Below are 12,117 nucleotides of genomic sequence, written 5' to 3' on the forward strand. Positions count from 1 at the left end.
CCCCCTTTCCCTGGTGGCCACATCCCCCCACTGTCCCCCTCCCCGTGGGGCCACGTCCCCCCCCATCCCCTCCCCATGGTGGGGCCATGTCCCCCCGTGTCCCCCTTTCCCTGGTGGCCACATCCCCCCCATCCCCCTCCCCATGGGGTAACGTCCCCGCCGTCCCCCTCCCCATGGCGGCTGTGTCCCCCTCCATCCCCCTCCCCATGGGGTAACGTCCCCGCCGTCCCCCTCCCCATGGCGGCTGTGTCCCCCCGTGTCCCCCTTTCCCTGGTGGCCACGTCCCCCCCCATCCCCCTCCCCATGGGGTAACGTCCCCGCCGTCCCCCTCCCCATGGCGGCTGTGTCCCCCCGTGTCCCCCTTTCCCTGGTGGCCACGTCCCCCCCCATCCCCCTCCCCATGGGGTAACGTCCCCGCCGTCCCCCTCCCCATGGCGGCTGTGTCCCCCCGTGTCCCCCTTTCCCTGGTGGCCACGTCCCCCCCCATCCCCCTCCCCATGGGGTAACGTCCCCGCCGTCCCCCTCCCCACAACCCCCCCACAGCAGTGCTGAGCCCCCCCCTCCCCGCGCGCGGCGGCGGCAGGTGCAGGCGCTGGTGCGGCAGCTGCGGGCGGCCACGGCGGCGGTGGCGCGGCGGGCGCAGCGCATGAGCGAGACGCCGCTGCTGCAGCTGCCGCCCGGGCGCCTCTACGAGGGCCCGGCCTTCGCCGAGGAGCAGCGGCGGCACCGCGCCCGCGCCCGCCACGGCCTCGCCGCCCTGCACGCCGAGGCGGCCGACGTCCTGCGCCGCGTGCGCCACGCCTTCCGCCGCGACGGCCCCGAGGTAGCGGCGTGTCCCCCCCGCCCGCCCCGCGCGTCCCCCCCCCCCCGCCGCCGCTCACCCCCCCCCGCCCGCAGGTGCAGCGGCAGTGGTGGGGCTACGCGGCGCGGCTGGACGCCATGGTGGAGGAGGCGCTGCGCCTCAACGCCCGCCGCTCGCTGCAGCAGCTGGCGCGCGCCCTCGCCGGCGACGGCGGCGGCCCCCCCGCGCCCCTGCTCCGCGTGCGGCTGCTGCTGGCCGAGGGCGGGGCCGAGGCGCCCCCCCAGGTGAGCCCCGCCGTCCCCGTCCCCGCCGCGTCCCCGCCGCCGCCGCGTCACCATCCGTCGCCGTCCCGCCGCAGGTGGCCTTCGCCCCCAGCCTGGCCGAGGTGGCCGCCATGGTGAACGACGTCCCCGGGCAGCTGGTGCGCTGCCTCGCCGCCCTCCCCCGCCTGCCCCAGCTGCTGGGCCAGCCGCCGCCGCCGCCCCCGCCCCTCTCCCAGCTCCTGGGTAAGCGGCCACGTCGTGCCACGGGCCGCGTCGTGCCACGTGCCACGGCGCTGTGCCACGCCACACCACGGTGTCGTGTGCCGGGCCGTGTGCCGCGCCGCCGTGCCGCGCTGTGCCACCGCGCCGTGCGCTGTGCCACGTTCCGTGCCGCCGTGCCGCAGCATGCCACGTGCCACGCTGCTCTGCCACGTTGTGCCACGTGCCATGCTGCCGTGCCACGTGCCACACCCCGCCACCGTGCCATGTGCTGTGCCGCGTGCCACACCACGCCGCCATGCCACACTGTGCCATGTGCCACAGTACCGTGCCATGCTGCACCACGGCATCGTGCCACATCGTACCAAGGTGCCGTGCGCTGTGCCACGTGCCACGCCATCGTGCCACGTGCCATGCCGCTGTGCTGTGCCACGTGCCACGTGCCACGCTGCTGTGCCACGTGCCACACCAGGCCACAGTGCTCTGCGCCATGCAATGTGCCATGCCACCGTGCCACGTCACGCCACGTGCCACACTGCCATGCCACATGCCACGTGCCACACTGTGCCATGCCACCGTGCCACGTCACGCCACGTGCCACACTGCCATGCCACATGCCACGTGCCACACTGTGCCATGGTGTCGTGCCACATTGTGCCACGTGCCACGCCGCTGTGCCACGTGCCACACCAGGCCACAGTGCTGTGTGCCATGCCACGTGCCATGCCACCGTGCCACGTCACGCCCCGTGCCACGCTGCCATGCCACGTGCTACACTGTGCCACGCTGTCGTTCCATGTCACACCATTTGCCACAGCGTGCCACAGCACCATGCGCCATGCCATGTGCCACGCTGCCGTGGCACGCTGTGTCACGCCGCTCACCGTGGCTCCTTCCCCCGCAGAGTGTGACGAGGAGGTGGCCAAGCTGCGGGCGCAGATCAGCGCTGCCGTGGCGGCCAACGCCTCGGCGCTGCGCGGCTACCTGAAGACGTGGGACGGCTACCGGGAGATCTGGGAGGTGGACAAGGAGGCCTTCATCAGCCGCTACCGCCACCTCGACCCCCTCGTGTCCTCCTTCGACGCCGACATCGCCCGGTGAGAGCGGGGCCCTGGCCTGGTGACACCGTCCTGGTCCTTGTGGCCCCCCTTCTGGTCCTGGTGGCCCCCCTCCTGGTCCTGGTGGCCCCTTCCTGGTCCTGATGACCCTGTCCTGGTCCTAGTGGTCCCCCTCCTGGTCCTGGTGGCCCCCTCCTGGTCCTGGTGGCCCCTTCCTGGTCCTGGTGGCCCTGTCCTGGTCCTAGTGGCCCCCCTCGTGGTCCTGGTGGCCCCCTCCTGGTCCTGGTGGCCCCTTCCTGGTCCTGGTGACCCCGTCCTGGTCCTAGTGGCCCCCCTCCTGGTCCTGGTGGCCCCCCTCCTGGTCCTGGTGGCCCCTTCCTGGTCCTGGTGGCCCCCCTCCTGGTCCTAGTGGCCCCTCTCCTGGTCCTGGTGGCCCCTTCCTGGTCCTGGTGACCCTGTCCTGGTCCTGGTGGCCCCCCTTCTGGTCCTGGTGGCCCCTTCCTGGTCCTGGTGACCCCGTCCTGGTCCTGGTGACCCCGTCCTGGTCTGGTGACCCCCCTCCTGGTCCTGGTGACCCCGTCCTGGTCCTGGTGACCCCGTCCTGGTCTGGTGACCCCCCTCCTGGTCCTGGTGACCCCGTCCTGGTCCTGGTGGCCCTGTCCTGGTCCTGGTGGCCCTTTCGTGGTCCTGGTGGCCCCGTCCTGGTCCTAGTGGCCCCCCTCCTGGTCCTGGTGGCCCCTTCCTGGTCCTGGTGACCCCGTCCTGGTCCTGGTGGCCCCGTCCTGGTCCTGGTGGCCCTTTCGTGGTCCTGGTGGCCCCGTCCTGGTCCTCGTTCCTTGGGCTGGTGGCCCCGGCCCGGCCTGGTGGCACCGCCATCGTGGCGTCCCCGTGCGTCCCTGGCTGCCGTCCGCCCGCGCCCGCGGCGGCGCCCCCGTCGCGGTGTTGCCTCGCGGCCCCGGCTGCCGTCCGCCTGTGCCTGCGGCGGTGGCGGCGCGGGGCTGACGGGGGGGTGCGCGCGCGCAGGTACATGGAGGTGGCGAACAACGCGCAGAAGGAGGCGGCGGCGGCGGCGGCGGGCTTCGTGCTGCTGGACTGCGGGGCGCTGCAGGGCGCCGTGGTGCGCCACTGCGCCGAGTGGCAGCGCCGCCTCGCCGGGCTGCTGCGCGACATGGCCGCCGGCCGCCTCCGCGGCCTCCACGCCTACCTGCGCCACGGCGCCCAGGCGTGAGCCCCCCCCCGCCCGCCCTGCCCCCGCGCCCTGGGTCTTTCCTTTCTGCCCCCCACAGCCCCCCGTGGGTCCTGCCCCCGTGCCGTGGGTCCTGCCCCGGTGCCGTGGGTCCTTCCCCAGCCCCTCGTGGCCCCTCCCCGGTGCCGTGGGTCCTTCCCCAGCCCCTCATGGCCCTTCCCCAGTGCCGTGGGTCCTGCCCCGGTGCCGTGGGTCCTTCCCCAGCCCCTCGTGGCCCTTCCCCCGTGCCGTGGGTCCTGCCCCGGTGCCGTGGGTCCTTCCCCAGCCTCTCGTGGCCCTTCCCCCGTGCCGTGGGTCCTTCCCCGGGGCCGTGGGTCCTGCCCCAGCCCCCCACGTGTCCTGCCCCTGTGCCGTGGCTCCTTCCCCAGCCCCCCGTGGCCCTTCCCTGTTGCCGTGCTCCCAGCCCCGGCCCCCCACGGCCCTTCCCTGCCCCCCAGCACCCTTCCTGGACCCTGTGGCTTCTCCCCGGTGCCCCCTGGCCCTTCCTGGGTGCCCCGGGCCCCACCCTGGCACCCCCCGGCCCCTCCCCGGTGCCCCCCGGCCCTTCCTGGGTGCCCCGGGCCCCACCCTGGCACCCCCCGGCCCCTCCCCGGTGCCCCCTGGCCCTTCCTGGGTGCCCCGGGCCCCACCCTGGCACCCCACGACCCCTCCCCGGTGCCCCCTGGCCCTTCCTGGGTGCCCCGGGCCCCACCCTGGCACCCCACGACCCCTCCCCGGTGCCCCACGGCCCTTCCTGGGTGCCCCTGGCCCCACCCTGGCACCCCCCGGCCCCTCCCCGGTGCCCCCCGGCCCTTCCTGGGTGCCCCTGGCCCCACCCTGGCACCCCACGGCCCCTCCCCAGCGCCCCCCGGCCCCACCCAGGCCCTCGGCTTCCCCACCTGCCCCATGGGTTGGGGGCGGGGGGCGACATGGGGGCGGGGGGGGGAAGCGAGCAGGGCGCCGGGGCCCCCCCCCACAGCCTGTTCCCCCCCCCCCCCCCCCCCGCAGCGTGCGGCGCCCGCCGGAGACGCTGGAGGAGCTGGGGGCGGCGCGGGGGCGGCTGGAGGCGCTGCGGGGGGAGGTGCCGGCGCTGCGGGCCCGCGCCCCCCCCCTGCACCAGCAGTTCGCCGTGCTGCGCAAGTACGAGGTGCCCGTGGGCGACGAGGTGAGCCCCGCGGCCCCCCCCGCGGCCCCCCCCGCGCCGCCACGGCCCCCCCGCGCCGCCACGGCCCCCCCGCAGGCGCTGCGGCTGCTGGGCGCCCCGGAGGGCGAGCGGGTGGCCTTCAAGTGGGCGCTGGGCGAGGCCAAGGTGGCACCGCCCCCGTGGCCCCCCCTTGGCACCGTGGCCCCCCTCACGGCTCCATGGCCCCCCCGACGCCTCCGTGGCCCCCCCGACGCCTTCCTGGCCCCCCCCCGCGCCGCCACGGCCCCCCCGCAGGCGCTGCGGCTGCTGGGCGCCCCGGAGGGCGAGCGGGTGGCCTTCAAGTGGGCGCTGCGCGAGGCCAAGGTGGCACCGCCCCCGTGGCCCCCCCTTGGCACCGTGGCCCCCCTCACGGCTCCGTGGCCCCCCCGACGCCTCCATGGCCCCCCCGACACCTTCGTGGCCCCCCCGACGCCTTCCGGGCCCCCCCCCGCAGGCGCTGCGGCTGCTGGGCGCCCCGGAGGGCGAGCGGGCGGCCCTGGAGCGGGTGCCACACGAGGCCAAGGTGGTGCCGCCCCCATGGCTGCCCCCGTGGCCCCCCCCTCAGCACCGTGGCCCCCTCCGACACCTCCGTGGCCCCCCCGACACCTCCGTGGCCCCCCCCGACGCCTTCCGGGCCCCCCCCGCAGGAGCTGCGGCTGCTGGGCGCGCTGGAGGGCGAGCAGGCGGCCCTGGAGCGGGCGCTGGGCGAGGGCGAGGCGCTGCTGCAGCGGCAGGGCGAGCGGTTCCGCGCGGGGCTGGCGCAGCAGGCGCAGCAGCTGCAGGAGAAGGCGCGGGGGCTGCTGCGGGACTTCGCCGCCACCGGTGAGCCCCCCCCGCCGCTGCCCGTGCCCCCCCCGCGCCCCCCACGTGCCCCACGCGCCCCCCATGCGCCCCGCGTGCCCCTCACGTGCCCCCCACGCGCCCCACAGCACTGCTCAGGTGGCTCCTCTCGCCCCCACGCGCCCCCCACGCCGTCCACGTGCCCCCCAGCGCCGCTCAGGCGGCCCCTCTCACCCCCACGTGCCCCCCCCACATGCCTCATGTGCCCCACGTGCCCCCCACATGCCTCACGCGCCCCCCAACACCGCTCAGGTGACCCCTCTCGCCCCCCCGCGCCCCCCACGCCCCCCACGTGCCCCCCCCAGCGCCGCTCGGGCAGCCCCTCTCGCCCCCACGCGCCCCCCACGCCCCCCACGCGCCCCCCACATGCCTCACGCGCCCCCCAACGCCGCTCAGGTGACCCCTCTCGCCCCCACGCGCCCCCCACGCCCCCCACGTGCCCCCCCCAGCGCCGCTCGGGCAGCCCCTCTCGCCCCCACGCGCCCCCCACGCCCCCCACGCGCCCCCCACATGCCTCACGCGCCCCCCAACGCCGCTCAGGTGACCCCTCTCGCCCCCACGCGCCCCCCACGCCCCCCACGTGCCCCCCCCAGCGCCGCTCGGGCAGCCCCTCTCGCCCCCACGCGCCCCCCACGCCCCCCACGCGCCCCCCAGTGCCACTCAGGCAGCCCCTCTCTCCCTCATGTGCCCCCCACGTGATCCATGTACCCCCCACATGCCCCTCACATGACCCCCACGTGCCCCTCGCGCCCCGCAGCACTGCTCAGGCGGCCCCTCTCGCCCCCATGCACCCTACGTGCCCCCTGCGCCCCCCCCGCGCCCCTCACGGCCCCCCCGGCCCGGCGCAGGCCCCTTCGCCAGCAGCACGGGCCCCTCAGCGGCACTGCAGCAGGTCGCGGCGGCGCGGCGGGCGCTGGCGGCGGCGCGGGCGGAGGAGAGCGCCCTGCGCAGCGGCCTGGGCGTCTTCAGGGTGGAGCAGCCGCCCGCCAAGGAGCTGCAGCGCCTCGAGAAGGTGGGGGCCCCGCCGCGGGGGCGGGGGGACACCCCGAGCCCCCCCCCCCCCCCCGGGCGGCGCTGAGGCCCGGCGCGCTCGTGCCGCAGGAGCTGGACCTGCTGCAGGAGGCCTGGGAGGTGGCGGCCGAGTGGGAGGCGGCCTGGGCCCGCTGGCGGGGCGGCCCCCTGCGCGCCCTGCGCCCCGACGCCATGGAGGCGGCCGCCGCCCAGCTGGGGCGCCGGCTGCAGCGCCTCGGCCGCGAGCTCGAGGTGAGGGGCCGCGGGGGGGCCCGGGCATGGGGGGGTCCAGGGGGGGTTCCAGAGGGTCCCGAGGGGGTGTGGGGGGGCCCCGGCGCCCCCCGACGCGCCCCGCCCCGCCCAGGGCCGCCGCTGGGACGTGGTGGAGACGACGGCGGCGCTGGTGGACGACTTCCGGCGGACGGTGCCGCTCGTGGGCGCCCTGCAGAGCCCGGCCCTGCGCCAGAGGTGACGGCGGGGACAGGGGACGGTGACCGGCGGGGTGACAGGCTGCGGGGGGGGGGCGGAGAGGTGACGGGAGCGATGGGGAGGTGATGGGCTGCGGGGGACGGCGGGGGATGGTGACCGGCGGGGTGACGGGCTGCGGGGGGGGCGGAGAGGTGACGGGAGCGATGGGGAGGTGACAGGGCTGAGCGGCAGTGACAGCGGGTGACAGGTGACAAGGCTGATAGTGATGAGAGCTGATGGGGTTGACAAGGGGTGGTGTTCACGGGGCGGTGACACGCGGTTGACAGGCAACTCGGGGTAAGGCTTGGGGAGTGATGGGGCGGCTGGATGTGACAAGGGCTGACAGGTGGTGATGGGGTGACGGAGGGTGACAGGCGGTGACGGGGTGACAAGGGTTGGCAGGGCCTGAGGCTGACGGGAGGCGACGGGGCGCTGATGGGTGACAAGGAGCAGCAGAGTGCGCTGGGGCTGATGGGAGGTGAGAAGGGATGGCGGGAACTGGCAGTGGCGAGGGTTGACGGGGGTGACAGGCAGCAGGGGTGACGAGGGCTGGCGGGAGGTGACAAGTGACAGGCTTGATGGGAGGCGTTGGGTGGTGAGGAGGGTTGTTGGAGGTTTGGGGAGAGGTGACGGGGGTTGGCAGGGGGTGACAGGCGGTGGTGGCAGGGGGTGACGGGGGGTGACGGGGCGGTGACAGGCGGCAGGGGGTGACGGGGCGGTGACGGTGGCGCGGGCGGGCGCAGGCACTGGGCGGAGGTGGGAGCGCTGCTGCAGCGGCCGCTGGAGCCGGAGGCCGTGCGCCTGGAGACGCTGCTGGAGCTGGGGCTGCACCGCCACGCCGCCGCCATCACCGCCCTGGCCGCCACCGCCGCCCGCGAGCTCGCCCTCGAGCAGGTAGCGGTGACCGAGAGGGCCCCGGCGTCCGGGCGGCCCCCCGCGGAGCCCCCCGCGGACCTGCCTCCCCCCCGCAACGTGTCCATGCACACGTGTCTGCGCGTGTCCATCTATCTGCGTGTCCGTGCCCGTGTCACCTCCGTGGCCATCCCCATGGGCACACGTGTCTGTCCCTGTTCACACAAGTGTTCCTGCGCTCCGGCCCCCTCCACGGCCACACGTGTCGCTCCGTGGCTATGCGCGTCGCTCCATGGCTATGCGCGTTGCTCCGCGGCCACGTGTGTTGCTCCGCGGCCATGTGCGTCACTCTGCAGCCACGCATGTCACTCCGTGGCCACGTGTGTCACTCTGCGGCCATGTGTGTCACTCTGTGGCCATGTGTGTCGCTCCTTGGCCACACGTGTCACTCCATGGTCACGCGTGTTGCTCCTTGGCCACGTGTGTCGTTCCGTGGCCGCGCGTGCGCTTCCCGTGGCCACATGTGTTGCTCCGTGGCCACATGTGTCACTCCTTGGCCATGCCTGTCACTCCGTGGCCACGTGTGTTGCTGCTCGGCCATGTGTGTCGCTCCGTGGCCACGCGTGTTGCTGCTCGGCCATGTGCGTCACTCCGTGGCCACGTGCGTCGCTCCGTGGCCATGTGTGTCGCTCTGTGGCTATGCGTGTTGCTCCGTGGCTATGCGCGTTGCTCCGCGGCCACGTGTGTTGCTCCGCGTCCATGTGCGTCACTCTGCAGCCACGCATGTCATTCTGTGGCCACGTGTCACTCTGCAGCCACGCATGTCGCTCCGTGGCCACGTGTGTCACTCTGTGGCCATGTGTGTCACTCTGTGGCCATGTGTGTCGCTCCTTGGCCACACGTGTCACTCCATGGTCACGCGTGTTGCTCCTTGGCCACGTGTGTTGCTCCGTGGCCGCGCGTGCGCTTCCCGTGGCCACATGTGTTGCTCCGTGGCCACATGTGTCACTCCTTGGCCATGCCTGTCACTCCGTGGCCATGTGTGTTGCTGCTCGGCCATGTGTGTCGCTCCGTGGCCACGTGCGTCGCTCCGTGGCCACGCGTGTCGCTGCTTGGCCATGTGCGTTGCTGCTTGGCCACGCGTGTCGCTCCGTGGCCACGTGCATTGCTCCGTGGCCACGCGTGTTGCTGCTCGGCCATGTGTGTCGCTCCGTGGCCACGCGTGTCGCTCCGTGGCCGCGCGTGCGCTTCCCGTGGCCACATGTGTCGCTCCATGGCCACATGTGTCACTCCTTGGCCACGTGTGTCGCTCCGTGGCCACGTGCATCGCTCCGTGGCCACGCGTGTCGCTCCGTGGCCACACGTGTCACTCCGTGGCCCCCCCTCCCTCCCTCCCGGCAGGCGCTGCAGGAGCTGGAGCGGACGTGGGAGAGCACCACGCTGGACATCGCGCCCTACAAGGACCAGGGCCACCTGCAGCTGCGGTGAGGCCCCCCCGCGCCCCCCCCGCGCCCCCCCCCGCGCCCCCCCCCGCTGACGGCGGCCGGCCGCAGGGGCGGGGAGCAGCTGCTGCGGGCGCTGGAGGAGCAGCAGGGCGCCCTGGGGGCCCTGGGGGCCTCGCGGCACGCCGGGCCCTTCGCCGCCGCGCTGCAGCGCTGGGAGCGCGCCCTGGCCCGCCTGCGCCACGCCGCCGAGGCCGCCCTCGCCGCCCAGCGCCAATGGATGCAGCTGCAGGTGGGCCCAAACCGGCCCCCGCGGCCCCCCCTTTGCTTCCCGCCGCCCCCCCTTCCTTCCAGCCCCTCGCTTTGCTTCCTGGCGCCCCCCCTTCCTTCCCGCCGCCCCCTTTTCCTCCCCACCACTCCCTTTTCCTTCCTGCCGCCTCCATTTTGCTTCCTGCCCCCCCTTTTTCCTTCCCATCGCCCCCTTTTCCTCCCCACCACTCCCTTTTCCTTCCCGCCGCCTCCTTTTTGCTTCCTGCCCCCCCTTTTTCCTTCCCATCGCCCCCTTTTCCTCCCCACCACTCCATTTTCCTTCCCGCCGCCTCCTTTTTGCTTCCTGCCCCCCCTTTTTCCTTCCCATCGCCCCCTTTTCCTCCCCACCACTCCCTTTTCCTTCCTGCCGCCTCCATTTTGCTTCCTGCCCCCCCTTTTTCCTTCCCATCGCCCCCTTTTCCTCCCCACCACTCCCTTTTCCTTCCTGCCGCCTCCATTTTGCTTCCTGCCCCCCCTTTTTCCTTCCCATCGCCCCCTTTTCCTCCCCACCACTCCATTTTCCTTCCCGCCGCCTCCTTTTTGCTTCCTGCCCCCCCTTTTTCCTTCCCATCGCCCCCTTTTCCTCCCCACCACTCCCTTTTCCTTCCTGCCGCCTCCTTTTTGCTTCCTGCCCCCCCTTTTTCCTTCCCATCGCCCCCTTTTCCTCCCCACCACTCCCTTTTCCTTCCTGCCGCCTCCATTTTGCTTCCTGCCCCCCCTTTTTCCTTCCCACTGCCCCCTTTTCCTCCCCACCACTCCCTTTTCCTTCCCACCACCTCCATTTTGCTTCCTGTGCTCTCATTTTTCCTTCCCGTCGCCCCATTTTCCTTCCCGCTACCCCTATTTTTCTTCCTGCTGCCCCCATTTTCTTTCTTGTTCTTCGTTCTCCTTCCCTCTGTTCCCACCTTTCTTTCCCACCACCCCCCCTTTTCCTTCCTGCCCCCCTTTTCCTTCCTGCCCCCCTTTTCCTTCCTGCTCCCTCTTTTGCTTTTCACTGCACTATTTTCCTTCCCACCACCCCCCTTTTCCTTCCTGCCTCTCCATTTTCTTTCCCATCTTCCATTTTCCTTTCCACTCTCCTTTTCCTTCCCATCCCCCATTTTCCTTTCCATCTTCCCTTTTCCTTCTGCCCCCCCTTCCCTTCTGCCCCCCCCTCCCTTCCTGCGCCCCCCTTTCCCTTCGCGCCCCCACTGTCCTTGGCCCGCAGAACATCTTCGAGGCGGAGGACGCCCGCGAGCTGCTGCCGGAGGAGTGGGCCGCCTTCGCCCGCGTCGACGCCGCCTGGAAGGGCCTCCTGCAGCGCCTGAGCGCCCAGCCCAACGCCCTGCGGGCGACGCGACGCCCCGGTGGGTGACGCCGCCGCCTGACGCCCCCCCCGGCGCCGCCTGACGCCCCCCCCCGGCGCCGCCTGACGCCCCCCCCCCCCCCCCGGCACCGCCGGCAGGGCTGCTGGAGGAGCTGCGGGAGCTGAGCGGGGCCATGGAGCGGGTGCGGCGGGGGCTGGAGGCCCTGGTGGAGCGCCGGCGCCTCGCCTGCCCCCGCCTCTGCTTCGTGGGCACCGAGGAGCTGCTGGCGGCGCTGGGCCGGGCCCCCGCCCCCCCCGCGCCCCCCGCGCCCCCCGCGCCCCCCGCCCTGCAGGCGCTGCTGCCCAAGTGCTTCGAGGGCCTCCGCTGCCTCCGCCTCCGCCAGGTGCCCCCGCCGCGGGGGGGCCGCTGGGATGGGGAGCCCCTCGGATTGGGGATGGGGCTGGGGGTCCCTGTCGGGGGGGGGGACGCCTGTTGGGTGGGGGTCCCCGTCGGGTGGGGGTCCCTGTCGGGGGGGGGACACCCATAGGGTGGGGGTCCCCATCGGGTGGGGGTCCCTGTCGGGGGGGGGACGCCCGTTGGGAGGTGGTCCCCATCGGGTGGGGGTCCCTGTTGGTGGGGGGACGCCCGTAGGGTGGGGGTCCCCATCGCGTGGGGGTCCCTGCCGGGGGGGGGACGCCCGTTGGGTGGGGGTCCCCGTTGGGTGGGGGTCCCTGTCGGGGGGGGGGGACGCCCGTTGGGTTGGGGTCCCCATCGGGTGGGGGTCCCTGTCGGGGGGGGGACGCCCGTTGAGTGGGGGTCCCCATCGGGCTGGGGGTCCCTGTCGGTGGGGGGACGCCCGTTGGGTGGGGGTCCCCATCGGGTGGGGGTCCCTGTCGGGGGGGGGACGCCCGTTGGGAGGTGGTCCCCATCGGGTGGGGGTCCCTGTCGGGCTGGGGGTCCCTGCCGGTGGGGGGACGCCCATTGGGAGGTGGTCCCCATCGGGTGAGGGTCCCTGTCAGGGGGGGGGACGCCCATTGGGGGGGCTCTGTTTTGGGTAGAGGATCCCCATTGGCTCAGGGATCCCTGTTGGCTCAGGGGTCCCCGTTGGATCAAGGATCCCCATTGGCTCAGGGATCCCCGTTGGCTCAGGGATCCCCAT

The 12,117-nt window shown here is 74.0% G+C and overlaps 1 protein-coding gene across 1 annotated transcript in view; it reads left to right on the forward strand.

Moving 5' to 3' along the window:
* DNAH2 (dynein axonemal heavy chain 2) overlaps positions 1 to 12,117 on the forward strand; it is a 78,168-nt gene that overhangs the window by 8,172 nt on the left and 57,879 nt on the right. The window contains exons 17-31 of the mRNA XM_064501087.1: positions 584 to 823; positions 898 to 1,086; positions 1,161 to 1,308; positions 2,189 to 2,381; positions 3,366 to 3,566; positions 4,576 to 4,732; positions 5,398 to 5,572; positions 6,439 to 6,602; positions 6,692 to 6,853; positions 6,966 to 7,069; positions 7,813 to 7,963; positions 9,323 to 9,405; positions 9,475 to 9,655; positions 10,880 to 11,018; positions 11,117 to 11,361. Coding sequence (XP_064357157.1) covers positions 584 to 823; positions 898 to 1,086; positions 1,161 to 1,308; positions 2,189 to 2,381; positions 3,366 to 3,566; positions 4,576 to 4,732; positions 5,398 to 5,572; positions 6,439 to 6,602; positions 6,692 to 6,853; positions 6,966 to 7,069; positions 7,813 to 7,963; positions 9,323 to 9,405; positions 9,475 to 9,655; positions 10,880 to 11,018; positions 11,117 to 11,361 — 2,532 coding nt within the window. The remainder of the gene's footprint in view (positions 1 to 583; positions 824 to 897; positions 1,087 to 1,160; positions 1,309 to 2,188; positions 2,382 to 3,365; positions 3,567 to 4,575; positions 4,733 to 5,397; positions 5,573 to 6,438; positions 6,603 to 6,691; positions 6,854 to 6,965; positions 7,070 to 7,812; positions 7,964 to 9,322; positions 9,406 to 9,474; positions 9,656 to 10,879; positions 11,019 to 11,116; positions 11,362 to 12,117) is intronic.

This window comes from Dromaius novaehollandiae, chromosome 32 (genome assembly GCF_036370855.1).
Source record: "Dromaius novaehollandiae isolate bDroNov1 chromosome 32, bDroNov1.hap1, whole genome shotgun sequence".
Taxonomy (NCBI): domain Eukaryota; kingdom Metazoa; phylum Chordata; class Aves; order Casuariiformes; family Dromaiidae; genus Dromaius; species Dromaius novaehollandiae.